This window comes from Piliocolobus tephrosceles, chromosome 2 (genome assembly GCF_002776525.5).
Source record: "Piliocolobus tephrosceles isolate RC106 chromosome 2, ASM277652v3, whole genome shotgun sequence".
Taxonomy (NCBI): domain Eukaryota; kingdom Metazoa; phylum Chordata; class Mammalia; order Primates; family Cercopithecidae; genus Piliocolobus; species Piliocolobus tephrosceles.
This window is the reverse complement of record NC_045435.1, coordinates 116073110-116091305: the sequence shown is the minus strand read 5'-3', so window position 1 is coordinate 116091305 and position 18196 is coordinate 116073110. Positions and strand designations below refer to the sequence as shown.

The window sequence follows — 18196 nt, the reverse complement described above, 5'->3', positions numbered from 1 at the left end:
TTATAATTTCTGTTCTTTTACATTTGCTGAGGAGTGCTTTACTTCCAATTATGTGGTCAATTTTGGAATAAGTGCGATGTGGTGCTGAGAAGCCCAAAATCTCCTTAAGCTGATAAGCAACTTCAGCAAAGTCTCAGGATACAAAATTAATGTGCAAAAATCGCAAGCATTCTTATACACCAGTAACAGACAAACACAGAGCCAAATCATGAATGAACTTCCATTCACAATTGCTTCAGAGAGAATAAAATACCGAGGAATCCAACTTACAAGGGATGTAAAGGACCTCTTCAAGGAGAACTACAAACCACTGCTCAGTGAAATAAAAGAGGACACTAACAAATGGAAGAACATACCATGCTCATGGATAGGAAGAATCAATATCGTGAAAATGGCCATACTGCACAAAGTTATTTATAGATTCAATGCCATCCCCATCAAGCTACCAATGAGTTTCTTCACAGAATTGGAAAAAACGGCTTTAAAGTTCATATGGAACCAAAAAAGAGCCCGCATTGCCAAGACAATCCTAAGTCAAAAGAACAAAGCTGGAGGCATCACGCTACCTGACTTCAAACTATACTACAAGGCTACAGTAACCAAAACAGCATGGTACTGGTACCAAAACAGAGATATAGACCAATGGAACAGAACAGAGTCCTCAGAAATAATACCACACATCTACAGCCATCTGATCTTTGACAAACCTGAGAGAAACAAGAAATGGGGAAAGGACTCCCTATTTAATAAATGGTGCTGGGAAAATTGGCTAGCCATAAGTAGAAAGCTGAAACTGGATCCTTTCCTTACTCCTTATACGAAGATTAATTCAAGATGGATTAGAGACTTAAATGTTAGACCTAATACCATAAAAACCCTAGAAGAAAACCTAGGTGGTACCATTCAGGACATAGGCATGGGCAAGGACTTCATGTCTAAAACACCAAAAGCAACGGCAGCAAAAGCCAAAATTGACAAATGGGATCTCCTTAAACTAAAGAGCTTCTGCACAGCAAAAGAAACTACCATCAGAGTGAACAGGCAACCTACAGAATGGGAGAAAATTTTTGCAATCTACTCCACTGACAAAGGGCTAATATCCAGAATCTACAAAGAACTCAAACAAATTTACAAGAAAAAAACAAACAACCCCATCAAAAAGTGGGCAAAGGATATGAACAGACATTTCTCAAAAGAAGACATTCATACAGCCAACAGACACATGAAAAAATGCTCATCATCACTGGCCATCAGAGAAATGCAAATCAAAACCACAATGAGATACCATCTCACACCAGTTAGAATGGCAATCATTCAAAAGTCAGGAAACAACAGGTGCTGGAGAGGATGTGGAGAAATAGGAACACTTTTACACTGTTGGTGGGATTGTAAACTAGTTCAACCATTATGGAAAACAGTATGGCGATTCCTCAAGGATCTAGATCTAGATGTACCATATGACCCAGCCATCCCACTACTGGGTATATACCCAAAGGATTATAAATCATGCTGCTATAAAGACACATGCACACGTATGTTTATTGCGGCACTATTCACAATAGCAAAGACTTGGAATCAACCCAAATGTCCATCAGTGACAGACTGGATTAAGAAAATGTGGCACATATACACCATGGAATATGATGCAGCCATAAAAAAGGATGAGTTTGCATCCTTTGTAGGGACATGGATGCAGCTGGAAACCATCATTCTTAGCAAACTATCACAAGAACAGAAAACCAAACACCACATGCTCTCACTCATAGGTGGGAACTGAACAATGAGATCACTTGTACTCGGGAAGGGGAACATCACACATTGGGGCCTATCATGGGGGGGGATTGCATTGGGAGTTATACCTGATATAAATGACGAATTGATGGGTGCTGACGAGTTGATGGGTGCAGCACACCAACATGGCACAAGTATACGTATGTAACAAACCTGCACATTACGCACATGTACCCTAGAACTTAAAGTATAATAATAAAATAAAGAAAGAAAGAAAAGAAAAAGAAAATGTGCTCTGGAAAAACGCCTTCAAAGGGGATGAAAAAGTCAAGGTTTTACACTAAACAGGGAAGGTACATTAAGCAATTAAGGAAGACAGGGAATGGGGAAATGCTATCTATAGAGAGCACCATTAAAATGAAAAAATTAACAGCACTATACTTTGAAATCATCAGTTCCAAAATAACAATAAAATATTCACCCAAGAATATCAATCCAGTTTTTGTGTTAGGCATTGTGCCAAGTCCTCTGTATTTATGGTTTCGTTTACTTCTCAACAATCCTGAAAAGTAAATATTTTTTTTTACCAAATGTGCATGTAAGGAAACTGAGGTTCAGAGAGGTTAAGTAATTTGCCCAAGACTACACAGCTAGGATTAAACCTTGGCCTTGGCCTGTAAAGATGGTGTATTTTACCTCTACATGAACCTAAAGCTGGCCATCTAAGAACTATTAGACATTTATTGCTCTTAATGATAGAATTGAATTCCTCCCAGTATTATAACAAATATTCTTCCCAAAGCATGGAAAGAAGCTTACCTATTTACATTTATTTTAATAAATCCAAAAACGTTTTACTGCAGCACATAAAGAAGTTCAAACTTTGGAAATTTGTTTCCCTGACTTTGGTCAAAGGCACCTACAACAATAGCAGGAACAACTTATATTTCTTGAGGGCTCACTGTGTGTTAGTGATGTCATCAGGCTTTCTATGAATTAACTCATTTAATTTTCACAACAGCCCTGTGAGGTAAATGCTATTGTTATTTCTTGCTTTACAGATGAGGAAACTGTAAAACAGGAAAGTTAAAGAACTGACTCAGGTCGCACGTCTAATAAGGAAGAAAGCTGGGATTTGACCCCTGGCAGTCGTAGGTTCTAGACTCCATGCTGTTAACCAAAATACAACTTCATGCTCAACAGAATTTTACCAAATGCTCTGCTGTCTCAGGACTTCCAGAGCATCAGTATGCTGTCCTGCACTGTGATTCTTAAAGAAACTTGCAGCTTCCCCACCACCTCACCACTCTTTTGTGGGTGGGGCTGTCTAGGAGCATTTGGAAGAAGCTACTAAGGTTCCAAAGAACAACCTTCCACACCAGGGCTTCTCTGGGTTTGGGCTTCAGCTTGCACAGCTGAGCTGCTGTGAGACTGGCTTGGTTACCCTAAGAGAAGAGTGAATGGTGACCAGACACGGTGGTTCACGCCTGTAATCCCAGCACTCTGCGAGACTGAGGCAGGCAGATCAATTGAGGCCAGGAGTTTGAGACCAGCCTGGCTAATATGGCAAAACCCCATCTCTACTAAAAACACAAAGACTAGCTGGGCATGGTGGAGCATGCCTATAATCCCAGCTACTCAGATGGCTGAGGCATAAGGATTGCTTGAATCTGGGAGGCAGAGGTTGCAGTGAGCTGAGATGATCGTGCCACTGCACTCCAGCCTGGGCGACAGAGTAGACTCCATCTCAAAAAATAAATTAATTAATTAAAAAAAGAGAAAAAAGGAAAAATGTATGGTAACAGAGAAGGTGAACAAAAAGCTGACAGCAAATGGATGAGCATGGAATTATGAAAAGTTCCAACACAAGCATAAGGTGGGTCTCGTTAAAAGTATTGAAGCTGAATTTGACAAGTCCTCAAAAGTGAGGTCTGTCCAGCTTTTGGCAGTCAATAAAGTTCTTTTATATCCATTTTTCTGGTTAATCCTCAGGACGACTTTGGTGGTGGGAACAAGCTTTGCTACTGACCTCCCTGTAGAGCTCAGGAAGTGGAGGTGCAGGGAGAATAAGAACTGCCAGGGCACGCAGGTAGTAGTAGTACATGGTGGCCGTCAAAAATTGACATTTTTTCACTCCAAGCGCAGATCTACTGACTCCCTGGGCAGGTTGCTTCCCTTCCCAGAAACAGACAGGAAATGAAAGCATTTCTAGGGAGTATTACACAAAAAGTATGTTTTAAATATCCTCTTTGTCATTTGAAACCAAAAGATGCTACTGTCTTCCTGACCTCTGAGCAGCATTCTACAGAGCTGGCCCCTTTAACGCCATCCTTATGCTTGAATACTAAATCTTTGCTTCTATAGCATCGAACTCTCCAGGCGTTCTTTCCACTTCCCTTATCAAATTTCTCTGCTGTCTCTTCCTTGCCTGTTCTGAGTTCTTAGAGCTCAGGCCCACACTCTCTTCTCATGTGTACTTTTATTACCACAAACCAATAATTCCTATTTTTCTTATCTTTGGCCCCTCTTCCATGGCTGTCTCTACATAATCCAACAGCATGGATTGGACTACTATTACTGTTGGCTGCTCTTCCTCATCCCTGATGTCTAATCAACTTGCACATCCTGCATGGCCCACAGGCTACATTTGTCTCAAACATGTCCACTTTTCTCAATCCCCACTCTACCATCATCTGTCCAAAGCATCATACTCTCTGGCCTGGACTAACTTGTCTCCTCCACTTACTCTTGCTTCTTTCTAGCACTTACCCTGCAGCAGCCAAAGTTTCATTTGAAAAAGGCAGATCTTATTCTATTCCCTTAGTGAAGACACATCAATAGTTTCCCACTCTTCTTAGAATAAAATTCAAAGTGATCAACATGGTCTACAAAGCCCTGCATGACTGTGCCGTGGCTTCCCTGCCTGGTATCTCTCCATGCCTCACTCCCTCCTCTAGCAGGACTCCGACAGACTCCGACCAAGCCAGGTGAGCCTCCCACCCCATGGCATGCTCTTTTAGCAGTCATTGCTGTGATGATAAATGATTACTTGGCTGATTATTTGCTTTGTGACTGTTTCCCTCACAGATCTAATCGTCACAATGGGAGACTGTATTTCTAGCGTCTAGCATGGTGCCCACACAACAGAGGTGTTCACTGAATATTTGTCAAATGACCACCTACAGACCCCGGGAAAAGGTTTTCATTCAACCTCACGCTTAAAAACAACAACAACAATTGAGTCCAACATCCTTGAAAGCCCCAGTCACGATAAAAAGTTAGAGGCTTAGAAAGGGTTTACATTTTTAGGCTGCCAGGTTCTTACTTTGTACATTAATGCTCCACGATTACTGGCCAATAAGATACAGATGATACCTCTTCAAAAAAAAAATAAAATAAAATTCATGGGATGGAGCCAAAGTGTATATTCTCTGGCCAGATAGAACTGGTTATTTTTATAACTGGACAATGTTAGGATGGTCTTGAAGGGCACTACACGAGAATGTTGGTGTCCTGAAAAGTCTCAAAAGAATAAAACATACTACCAGGGAGCAGGTGCTTCTGAGGTCTATTTGATTCACTCCTGTGACTTAAAGGCATGCTCCCCAAAATGAAGGTATAGAATGCTCTCAGCATTTTGAAACATATATAAATCACTAATATCATTTCAACACTCTTGAGTAGAATCAAACATCACCACAGACTTGCTCAAGATTACCAAAGTAGAAGCCTTGACCCCTGAAGGTTCCCATTCTTGGATCCTAACTCCATGATACAAAATAAAACAAGTTGTATTTTGTTTATGCCAAGTAATAGAAATTTTTATTGAGCTGAGTAAAACTAGAAGAGGTCCTCCTTGTACTTTTTCTCACCATTGATGGACTCGTTCACTTTAGCTGGGTTTCATCAAGTTCCTGGAGCTTTGTTATAGGTTGTACTTCAACACTGGTCAAAAGCTGAGTCTTCTCTCCACCATTTAATTGGCCTGAAGCCACATCCTTTTCATAAAGCTGATCAACGACTACATTCAGTGTATATTCAAAGTCCTTCTAAGAATATACAGACACTGATTTCGAGAGCTTAGCCAAATCCACATGGTTACTCATAAATAGTAAAGGATGTGCAGGGCTTCCTTAGGAAACCTCTGGTGGGAGGTGACATTTGAGATCACCAAATACAAAAGCTATAACATACATAGTCATGTGTGACCAAAGGAGTAGCTAAGTGGGAATGCTTTTCCTACAAAAGGAAAAATGACTCACAATGAAGCTAAATTCTCAAGCTGAACTATGGGCTTTAACAGTTTCTATGTGACAATGTAGTCCAAGTTCCTACTCAGGACACCAGAAACACAAGTGATCACCAAAGACGAGGGAAGCAGACATAGAAGGGGACATGGCAGGAGCAGGACACGACAGAAGAGTTCCTGGTGGGAGAGAATGTCATGACCTAGGGGTTCAGAATTTACAGCTGTCTGAGTACTTGGTATTCCTTGTTCTTCTCCACTGTGCTATAGACTAAGATGAAGGATCAAAAGAAAAAGCTGGTATATCTATCAATGCTCTGTGGCCAGAAGCATTCCTGCTTCTGGTGCAGAGCCAAGGCTCATGCCCATTGGTACACAGAGCAAAAGGCTTGTGTCCTCATGCATGCTGGCGGACGTCTTCTGTGAAGCCAGGATTGACAGGGTGTGTCACATGCCTCAGTGAGCTGAACTCTGACTTGCTCCATGGTAGCGGTTTGATCAAATGCCACAAGAGAAGAGACACAAAGGAGGCCTTGGCAATAGCTCTGACTGGGAGCATGAGACAGAACCCAGGTCAAAGGTGAGCATCTGTTGGGCACAGATTCTGTGCCCTTGTGCAGAACTTAAATGTTCAGGGTAAAAGTCCATAGACATAGAGACCAGATGAAGGATGTGGAAAAGCATACCAACTCTGACTTATCAGTGGAGAGACAGAACATATGCGGTGACTTGGTGCTTAGGCTCTGCAGGCCAATCCCCTGGATCTGAAACCTGGTTTTCTTCTCAACCTTTAACAAGTTATTAACCTCTCTAAGACTCAGCTACATTATCTTTAGACTGGAGATTATTGTGAAGATTAAATGAGACAATTCGTGTAAAGTACTAAACACAGTACCTTGCAACATCGGACCAATTACATCCCTCCCTGAACCTCAGTTTCTTCTTTGTTAAATGGGGATTATATGAGTTTTGCATGAGAGACAATCGATATAGGAGAAGAGATAAGTATAGTAGATGAGATAGTGGCTATAAGCAAAGCATTCTGTCTCGTACTTGACACACTAAAATCACTCAATAATTGTAACCATTGAGTATTACTGTTGCTGGTCTGAAACTGATATCTGAGGGACATAATGAGGTTGATGGGATTTACTGCAAACTGGAACTGAGGCCCTCACTGATTTACACCAGGGAGGCTGGACCTTGATGTACCATTTAAAAAGCAATCTGCTTCTGGTGACTGCAATTCACCACCCTCTAAGTCTTCAGTGGCCACCTGACAAAGCAAGTGAATTGCTGCAAGCCCGTTAATGAGAAGCAAGCTGGTGTTTGGGGAACCTGTAAAATTACTACCCCATTACCGTGCAGTTCGTGCGCCCTTCATCTGCTGCCCAGCTTCCCCAATAGATAAGCTCTCTCGGTTTCCTAATTGTCTAGAGGCTTTGATTTATCTGGCAGAGGAAGGAGGCCTGAGAGATCTGGGCAAAGTTCTGGGAAGGGGGCTTTCACAAATGTCTGTAAGACCACAAGGTGAGAGTCTGACCCAGGACAAGGCATGCAGCCAACCGTGGCTAGCAGTATGGCTTCCCACACAGATAAGCAGTGTCTGCTGCTGAAGGCAGGTCTTGCCCACAGGCTGGAGGACAGGCCCTGGGTACTAAGGGATGTCTGGGAAAGGATCTGTGAAACATTCTTCCTAGCATTCAGAGCATCAATAGGCAGGTCCTACTCCATACTTGAAATCCACTTCTCTGCTTATTTGCTGTGATCTAGTTAACACCTATATTTCACCTCTCAACTACTGACTCATTCATTCATATATTAATTTACTCATTCCACAAATATTTATGAGGCACCTACTACATGCTAGAGATACATCAGGGAATAAGAGAGAGAAAATCTCCTTGTCCTGATGGAGCTTAAATTCCAGTAGGGACATTCAGGCATGTAAAAGTACATGTAGAGCATATTTGAAGGTGCTAAGAGCTGTGTAAAAGTAATAAGGCAGGGCAGGGAAATAGGACATGCTGGAGGGAGGGACTGTGACTTTAAGTAAAGCTTAGAAGGTGCTGAGAAGGTGATATATGGCGAGACAGGAAGGGGTGATGACCTTCACCTGCTTTTCTGAAAAGACCACACCACTGCAAAAAGCAGGGAAAGCCTTTTGTTTGTAAGTGCATTCAGGACTTACCTGCCCTTGCAGTCAAGCTCTTTGTGCCTCCAAGCTCTGTGTGCTCACGGGTGGGGTGTGGGCCCCCAGGGAACACCTGGGGAGTGACCACAACTGAGAGGCTTTGGGGTCAGAGGGGCCCGAGAAGGTCCTCACCTCCTCCAGCCGCCGCCTCTGCTCCTTCTGCTCCTCAATGCGCTTCTGACGCTCGGCCAGCAGCTGCCGCTTGTGCTCCTCATTCTCCCGCTGCTGCTGCTCCAGCTGCTGCCTTCGTAGGGCCTCAGAACGCTCCTTGTTGGCCAGCTGCAGCCTCAGAAAGTCCCTCCTCAGCGTCGACTCCCCTGGCAGATTCAGGATGGAGCTGTGGGCAAGAGAGAGTGATCAGGATCCCACGTGGGGCAGAGGCCATGGCTACCAAGAGGCCTTGGAGGAGGAAAGCAGGACAAATGATTCACCCACACACAGGGAAAGAAGAGCACCGGCTCCTAGATCCTCCGCTAATTCAATCATTCACCCCAAAGAAACAGCATCAGGATAAGAGACCTGCCTGCCTTTCAGTACGACTGTGGGAAACAAATGCTGCTTCCATCCACAGAGGGATGTCACATTCTCAGAGTTGTCACCTTCTCCAGGACTGTCCACACCACTTCCTCACCCTTGGGACGTGGCAAAGATTTGTTTTTAAAGACTTTAGCCAGTGTGCAAGCCATGAGCCCCAGACTAGATTATTTTCAATAAAAATGGACAATGGTGGGCAAAAAGGGAACCTATTCTACTTAGACAAGCACAGATCAGCCTCACCCATACAACTCCCTCACGCCAAACCCCATGAGGCAGAGGCCAGGCTGCTCATACCTGTGATGAGCCAGCGATGGAAAAACCCTTGAGTCAAGGTCGACACAGAGCCAGGATCTGCGCCCAAGCTTGCTGAGTCCAAATCAGGGTTTGCCTGACTGTATCACACTTAAAGGGCTTGGTTTGGCTCTGGCCACAGCGGGTGAGGCTAGGACTTCAACCTAGCTCATTGGTTCCTAGATTCTGTTTAGGCAACTGTTTTCTCTTCTGTAAAATGGTAGTTGTACATGAATGTGTGTGCATGTGACAGAGTTCGAGAGGATATAAATAAGCTCTACTTACTTCACCGGTGATCCTGGGCTGCCTACTCGCAGGTGAACTAAAAGTTACAGACCCCTTGATTCTGCACAGCAGCCTAAGAGGGAGCTGAGAAATGACTTCTGTTTATTCCAACCTAGCCCTTTTAATCCTTCTGGAAGCTTCCATTTGAAATAAATCTATTAAACACATATTTACGGAGCACCTATTATGTGGCAGTCACTGTAGTAGGCTCTAAGGATATGGCAGTTGCTAGATAAATTCCTTCTTTAAACTTACCTTCTGGCCGGGCGCGGTGGCTCTAGCCTGTAATCCCAGCACTTTGGGAGGCCGAGATGGGCGGATCACGAGGTCAGGAGATCGAGACCATCCTGGCTAACATGGTGAAACCCCGTCTCTACTAAAAATACAAAAAACTAGCCGGGCGAGGTGGCGGGCGCCTGTAGTCCCAGCTACTCGGGTGGCTGAGGCAGGAGAATGGTGTGAACCCAGGAGGCGGAGCTTGCAGTGAGCTGAGATCCGGTCACTGCACTCCAGCCTGGGCGACAGAGCAAGACTCCGTCTCAAAAAAAAAACAAACAAAAAAAAAAAAACAAAAAACTTACCTTCTTATGGGACACACATACAGACAAATAACTTCAGGTATTAATAGGCTCTATAGAAGACCAAAATTGTAATTGTTTAAGAGTGACAGTGGAGGGGAGCTGAGGTAAGCTTTGAGGCCCTACTTTAGACAGGTGGTCAGGAAGACCTCTCTGGGAAGGAAGCAGTTGATGAAGAAGGAAGAATGTTCCAGGCAGAGGGAAAACAGGTGTGCACCCTATTTTTGAGCAACTGAACACCAGCCCGGCTTCCCAAAGCAGAGTGAATGAGAGGGAGAAGGGTACAAGAGGAGGTCAGAGAGCTAGGTGTGGGCCACGACAGCCGTGCAGGCGCGGGAAGGTTTTATGTAGAAGAGCAACATGAGCAGATGGGTTTGGCTGCTGAATGGATGACCTCCGCGAGGAGTACAAGGGCAAGCACAGCAAGTCGGACTGCTGTTGCAGAGTGGTTCTGGGGTGGGGACACCACTCAGAACGAGAGCAGAGGGGATGGAGGAAGGAAGGAGCATTTGAGGACAGAGGTCACGAAGCCTGTGGACAGATCTGACATGGAGTAAGGGATGACTTGCAGGTTCTGTCTCGGTGGCTGGGTGACAGTGGTGACAAGAACAGGAATGAGGAATGCTGGGGGAGGAGCAGGTTTGGTGGCAGTTGACAAGAGGCCTAAGGATCGATTTTGGAGAGTGGTTGGTGTGCTGTGTGAGACACTGCCACGAAAAGACATAAAAATGCTTTGTTCGTGATGTTCCATAGACAATGCTTGGCGTCTACTAACAAGCCTTCTCTAAAACTTAGAGCCTTTGTGTCAAACTCTGAAACCCCAAATGATGGCGCTTATCTACACAGGCCACTTGCCCTGTGCAAAGGGGAGGGGGCTTGGGAACCTAGCCTCCCATGCACACGAGGATGCTCCATTAATATTAATTGATGTTGAATCAATGTCAGGAGATCTGAGCTGTGTGAGTGACTCAATCATTAACTCTGTGTGACCTGGTTGCAACCCTTAAGCGGTCACCTCATTTCTAAAATGAGATAACCATTGTCCTTTTCTATTTCTCAGGATTTCATGAAGATTAATTAGATGTGTCCATAAAAACAGGACTTGGAACATAATCTTCAGCATGATATAATGACATGTTATAATTATAGAAGTGTTAAGGTGAGGCTGGGTGGCTCACTGAGTGACTCCTAATATGCAGTTCAGCAAGTGTGAGAAAGACAGGGTTTCTCAGTTCTACAGGAAGTGGTCAGAAGGCTGACACAGTCCTCTGGATAAGCTTTTGAACACTGGTGTACAACTTCTCTGAAAGCAGGGCATTTGGTCCTCTGCCTTTCAGGAATGTTCATTTTCTGTGTCACTGCTTGGCAATCATCTTCTTTATGCAGCGAATCCGGGGGCGGCCAACATGCTATGTATCAGATGGTAGGAAAGAATTATTCAGTCTTTGACCTTGAGGAATCCTGTGGCAGGTGAAGTGAGAAAAACTGGATGGCTCTGAAAGCTCAGTTCCATCTTCTTATAGAAGCTTAGCAAGAATATAGCTCAGTAGGTCTGAGTTAGCATAACAAAAGAACACAAGGTATCTGGCTCATTCTAGCAGTGGTGGCTAAGTTGGCCCCTTTCCTGGTCAGAAACCTCTCCCTCAGTGACACAGGAACTGATCCTTCAGGAGCATTAGTGTCCACTCCTTGGAGGGTTCTAGGAGAGAGGCCATACCTAGGTGAGTCTTCTGCTCGTGCAATTCCCCCCAAGTCTTACTTCACAGGTATAGTGCATGGCACCATGGGATGTGGGCTTGCCCTCCTTGACTTACCAAGCTGAATTCGCTCACCAAAGATAAATCCTGGCAGTGCAAGCACACTAACCTGAATTACTTATAAACACAGACTAGAAGACAGTCAGAATCAAAGTCAAGTGGAATTCAAAATGTAGGAATGACAATAAAACAGAACTGGAGTCTGGGGTCCAACAGGTGACAACAGGAATGGCCCAAAAGTATTTGTTTGGAGTTCATCTCTACATATAATTTGATTTTCTGAAAATCACTTTCTCCTGGATTAGGCTGCAGTGAAAATACCAAGGCATGTGACAAGGACAGTGGCTGCCTGAATGGGTTTCTCAAAGGTATGAAGTAACAAACTGACACAAACTAACACAAGTCCGAAAATACCACTTAACGTCTCCAGAAAGTTGCAGTTTTAGTCCTGCATTGCCCAGATAATTGCCTTCCACCCATTCTACATGTTACATATGTAAGAAAACAAGCTCTTGGGATAGAGACCATAAATCTTGGGGGACAAAATAAAGAATATGCTGATTTCCACATTTTTGTAATGGTCTGCCTAGGGAAATTTTCCCAAATTAATGAGTATGTTCATGGGCAATAAATTAAATAAGACCACCCTGGTGGATTCTTAAAAACGAACCAATAAATCAAAAGGAAAGTGAATTTCACACAAGCACAATTCAGAGTGTGAACATTAGAAGACTTGGCTTTTGCTCTCATACCTGGGCTCTCCTGAGTCATTCTCCTCCTCTTCTTCCTCACTTCCGCTGTACTCATACTCTGTCTCATCTGAAGAAAGATCCCAGCATGTTAGTGCACAAAAAAAGACGCTATGGCTCAGTAAAGCCCAACCCTGTCTCTTATATATAAATAAATTGACACCCAAAGAGTCATAGTTAACACAACGCTGGAACAGTCTCCAGGCTGTGATTTAATGGTTTCCATCAGTATATGAAATTCACCATATTCAAGACTGTCTTGGCTGACTCTGGATATCTGTCCCCAGTGCCTAATGTTCACATGAGAAGAGAAGATAACGAATTAAAAAATAATCCTTTTTAATTTATTAATTTAATTTCAATCAAAAATAATTTGTGTTAATTTGCACTATAAACCATATCAAACCCACTGGCCCTTTGTAACTTATTGATGATAGTAACCATTTTAAAAGTAGGATTTTATTAAGACTTACATGGATTCACAAACTGTCTTTAGATTGTTTTGATAAGTGTAACAAAGAAACTTTTGACAATAGGTACTATTAAAAATATATAGTGGCTGGGTGTGGTGGTTCCCACCTGTAATCCCAGCACTTTGGGAGACCAAGGCGGGCAGATCATGAGGTCAGGAGATCGAGACCATTCAGGCTAACACAGTGAAACCCCATCTCTGCTACAAATAAAAAAAAAAATTTAGCCAGACATGGTGGCAGGCACCAGTAGTCCCAGCTACTTGGGAGGCTGAGGCAGGAGAATGGCGTGAACCTGGGAGGTGGAGCTTGCAGTGAGCCGAGATCGCACCACTGCACTCAAGCCTGGGCGACAGAGTGAGACTCCGTCTCAAAAAAAAAGAAAAAAAATTACATATTTATGTATGTATATATGTGTGTACATACATATGTGTATATATGTGTGTGTATATATGTATATATGTGTGTGTGTACATATATATATATATATATAGTTAAAATGTGTTTTGATTGGTCCACTAGGGACAGTCATTTAATTCAGCAAAATGGGAAGCAGTTTACATGTGAGAATGAATAAGATTGAGGCTTTGCTTTGGAAGAGATCAAATCTAATGTGTGAAATGAGTAAATATCAGAGCCTCCATGATTGTGAAGAAAGGGAAGGAATATTTAGTGGGTATCTCCCACGCCAGTCACTACTGCTAGATATTTTACTCTGTTCTCTCATTTATTTTGCATAATAAACCTCCAAATTAGTGTCTGTTTTTCAAGTGAGAATACTGAAATTACAAGAGGTTAAGTAATATAACCAATGTTATCTCATTAATAAAAGGTCAATCTAGGATTTGGATTTAGAATTCAATCCAGAACTTTTCCAACTTAAGAAACAGTGTTCTTTCCAACATATGCTAAATAGCAGTACATAAAAAAAGCAATGAGATATCAGAGAAAGGAGCAGCTAGTGCCACTGGTCATAATGGATGAAGAGACTTGAAGTATTTGAAGAAAAAATGAATTGGGCTTTGGAAGGTCAGTGGCCCTCCAGGCAGTTAGCAGCTGGTAGTTGTGGGAAAAGGAAATTCTAAGCAACATATCCACATGAGTAAGGCTGGCAGTATTACAGTGCATAATGTGTTCAGGAAACAATGAGCTGTGAGTAGTTAGGTGCCTGGGTGTGAGAAAACCTTATGGAGGGAGAAAGGCTGGCATGGATGAAAAGGGTCACTGATTCTTATAAATGCCATGCTGAGAACTTTCCTATTGGCAATGAGGAACCCTTGGAGGAGCTTTTAAGCAAGGGAAGGTGTCACATTACTCCTATCTCTTCATAGCTGTAGATTAATAAATACAACCTTGAAGACATTTGCACATCCCTAAAAAGAACTGAAACTGCAATTCAGTTATGTTACCACCAGGAGGCAGTAGTCACACAGTGAGAATGCTCAGATTTGATAAACATGCCTTGCTTTTCACACTATTTAGCCATTAAAGAGATAATGAAAGAAAGCCAAAAGTTTGATGAGTTCAAGTGTATTTTTTAAATCACAACTTAGCTTCATACATTGAGGTATGTATGAAGCTTTCAGGCTACTTATTTTTAAAATATTAGTTCACCAAAGTATAAAGAACCTGCATAAAGCATTTTAATGCTCTATACTAAAAATGAAATATTCTAAACTTTTTCAAAATGAATAAACAGATTTCAAAGTAAAAATGGAGAAATTTTATCTAATAAAGGAAATTACAGCAAGGAAAAGCAGCACACAATTATTCCTATTACTTCTATTCTCTGGGGTAAAACATTCATTTGTCAGGCTCCTCCATTTAATATGTAATACTTCACCAAAATTTGGTTTTGACTGCTTTTATATTACTGGGTTAAACTGGCATGGGTCAACATATGTTAGGGAAAAAATATCAGGTTTAAAAAAATCACAAAGCAATGCAAAATAGAATTGCTTTGATTGATTCTACCAAAAGTTGGTCATAGAACAACTAAGAAAGTGAAAAGTAATATTAGAGCAAACTAAGTCATTTAACTAAACTGAGCAAATGGAATTAGATCTCATTTGATCAAACACCCTGCCTTGGGGAGCAGACATAAAGGAGACTAGAACTATGATTCTGGTGGCCCTAAGCCTAAACAGGCTTAGATTTCTTAAATGACCATATAACTCTTGAATATACCTATTCCCAAGAATCTTACTTTTCCACTCTGCAGAGAACAAACACATTAAAAATGATCTATCTTCATGGCATGGTGAGTTCTGAGTCACATTCCAGAGTTTGTGCCCCGCAAAATGTGGAAACAACCTGAGGCACAGGCTTCACCCACTCTTATTTATGCCCCAGAGGGAGATGGGTCATGAGCTCTCACAAAGTACTCTCAGTAAGTGATGAAAAAGTATGGGTCAATAAGTAATTGCCTAAATAAGAATAACTGATATTTACTGAGTGCATCTGTGTCCTGGACATTATGTCAAGCATTTTAAATGCATTATTGAGTTTAATCTCTGCAACAATTCGAGGCAACAGATATTATTAGTATGCTCTCAATCTTATTTTAAAGATGAGAAAACCGGAGTGATGTTCACATAACTGATAAGGGGCAGAGTTAGAATTTGAACCCAGAATATGAATCTGAAAACAGAGTCTGAGCACTTAAACTATGCTATATATTCACAATATAATAAAATGTCCTTTTGAGAGAAGTTGGCATTTAATGGTTGCATGTCTGACACACTGCTCTAAAATATGCCCTTAAAAATTCTGACTTCATGGAGTAGCCCCATGGACAAGGAGCAGTTGCAGTCCTGGACCTTTTGAGTTTGACCTATATATTTCTCTTCATTCCTAGTTCCTCCAGCTTGGACTGGAGGAACTTAGGGTCTATATTAACTGCAGAGGAGCCACCTTTTTGGCCTGGCTTCACAACCTCCCACTCCTGAGTCTAAGCTGATCATATACTCCTTCAAGTCCCTGCTAGCTGCCTAAGAATTCTTCCCTGGGGCTGGGTTTGGTGGCCATGCCTATAATACCAGCACTTTGGGAGGCTGAGACAGGAGGATTTCTTGAGTTCAGCAGTAAAAGACCAGCCTGGGCAACATAGTGAGACCTTGTCTCTACTAAAAATTTAAAAAAATATAAAATTAGCCAGGCATGGTGGTGTGCACCGTTAGTCCCAGCTACTTGAGAGGCTAAGATGGGAGGATCACTTGAGCCCAGGAGATAGAGGCTGCAGTGAGCTATGATCATTCCACTGCACTCCAGCCTGAGCAACAGAGAGACAGCCTGTCTCAAAAAATAAAAAATAAAAAAAGTGCTGGGCGGGTGGCTCATGCCTATAATCCCAGCACTTTGAGAGGCTGAGGTGGAGGACCCCTTGAGCCCAGGAGTTTGACACCAGCCTGAGCAGCAAAGTGAGACCTCGTCCCCCCGCCTCCCCCCACAAAAAAAGGGAAGAAAAAAGAACTCTTCCTAGAACCTTCACTGAGATTCTCTCCTCCTGCCTTAGCCTTCTGCTGATCTTACCTCTCCAATCCAGTCTGACTTTCATACTGTCACCGCCCCCACTACTAGTCCCCAGCTTGTGTTATGGGTATTAACTGCAGAGGCAAAGAAGAAAAGAAATGCAAATAAAAGAAAGGCAGCCTCTGTCCTGTGCTGTGGGCTACCCTCCCTTACTGCCTCTGAACTGAAGAGGGGAGAGAAATGGAGAGGAGGGAAGCAAGAACAAGCACATCACCATGTGCCTCCCCTCCTATCCTCAGTCTCTGGTCTTCCTCTCTACTCTCCACTCACCACACTGTTAATGCTCAGCTTTCCAGCCTCACACTGCCTTTCACTGTCATCCTCCCAGCAGCAACCCCCTCCTGTTCTCTACCCAGAAAGCCCTCACTGCTGTCCTCTCCATTTCTCCCTTCCCATGCTCTAACTTTCCCTACCTCAACTAGCCATTAAACCTGCTCCAGACCATGCAAGTTTTTACATTGGTCATGGTACAGTCAATATGCTAAGTCAATCTCCAAGAACGAATTTGTCTTCCTTTAGAAAGGTACTGTTTCCTCAAAGATAAACCCTATACCAGAGAGGCACAGGGTAGGGGAGTGCTGGTGAGAGATACCATATTGATGATTATGGCAGCAAGCCCACAATGTAGTAGAAATTAATGGTGAACTTTAGCCATGACTCATGACTCATGAGTTGTTAATTGGAAAGCAAAGTTCAAAAGTGATTCTGAAATTACTGGTTACAAAATTTGCCTAATCAAAGTTCACTTCACCATATAAGAATCTTGCTCATTTCTACAAATGCACCCCTCTTACCGATCCAACCTCAGTTTCAATTTTCTTTGGCTTGCATTTTCTCATTTGGCAGCTCACCTCAATGTTCCCTAATATATAGTATGAGTATACCATTTCTATGCTAGTTAAAAATGTAAGCTTCCATTCAAAAAGGTAGGGCACAGCCTGAGACCCCAAGTTTGGACTCATGTTCTTTCAATGATGTAGTGAAGAGACAGTGACATATAAGAGCTAGAGTCACAAAGATGTGTTTTTGCATATATAAAATAAAGAACTGTGTTAAAATGACCCTCAGCTCAAAATCTGATGTTCCATTCAGCAAGCCTGGCAACCCAATGATCTTTTATATGACTGCAACTATAAAAAAAATTATTTCTGACTTCTAAATAATGGAATTACAAATGAGCCTCAGAGCACATAAACTTAAATGTTGAAGAATCAGTATAGAAAAATGCAAACTAGATGAATTTTTTTCTTTAGGTTATCTGTCTTCTGTAGAGGTTTAGTCTTCTAAACATGAATATTAATTTGAATTAAGAAAATCACTTGTCATATTAAAGTACTTCATAGTATCACTCAACACGACTTTGTGCAGTATCTGGCAGAGGTAATGTTTCTTGCAGTTCTATTTCTTTTTCATGAAAGATTCTACTTAAGTAGTCTCACACCACTGATGCCCAGAGGCTGTGGTCTCAGAGACAGCCCCTCACATGAAAGAATAATGCAGGCCCATTTGAAATCCCCATAGTCACCTCCAAATACACAAAGAGCCCATGGTTCACTCCATCTTTTGTTTTGCTGCTGAAATACAAACGTGTATCTAACCTTTTTCTCCTCGCTTCTTCTTTGTTCTATCAATATGATCCTTGAGTTGAATGCGGACCTGTCGCTCATTAGGTTGGTCTCGTATAAATGGATGCTTCATCAATTGTTCTGTTGCTGGTCGCTGGCTGTGATTCTTTACCAAGCAGCTCTCAATAAATGACTGGAATTTTTTTGACCTGCCAAACAAAAGAAATGAATCCACAGATAAAACGGCGATTCAAAGAAAAGC

General features: G+C 42.4%; 1 protein-coding gene across 3 annotated transcripts in view; it reads right to left on the bottom strand.

Annotated features, from left to right (window-relative positions):
• Positions 1-18196, bottom strand: part of TNIK (TRAF2 and NCK interacting kinase) — a 412495-nt gene that overhangs the window by 90062 nt on the left and 304237 nt on the right. For all 3 annotated transcript variants that reach the window (XM_023213451.2, XM_023213452.2, XM_023213453.2), the window contains 3 exons: positions 17968-18143; positions 12372-12438; positions 8304-8508 (listed from right to left, as the gene is read on the bottom strand). In XM_023213451.2, coding sequence (XP_023069219.1) covers positions 8304-8508; positions 12372-12438; positions 17968-18143 — 448 coding nt within the window. The remainder of the gene's footprint in view (positions 1-8303; positions 8509-12371; positions 12439-17967; positions 18144-18196) is intronic.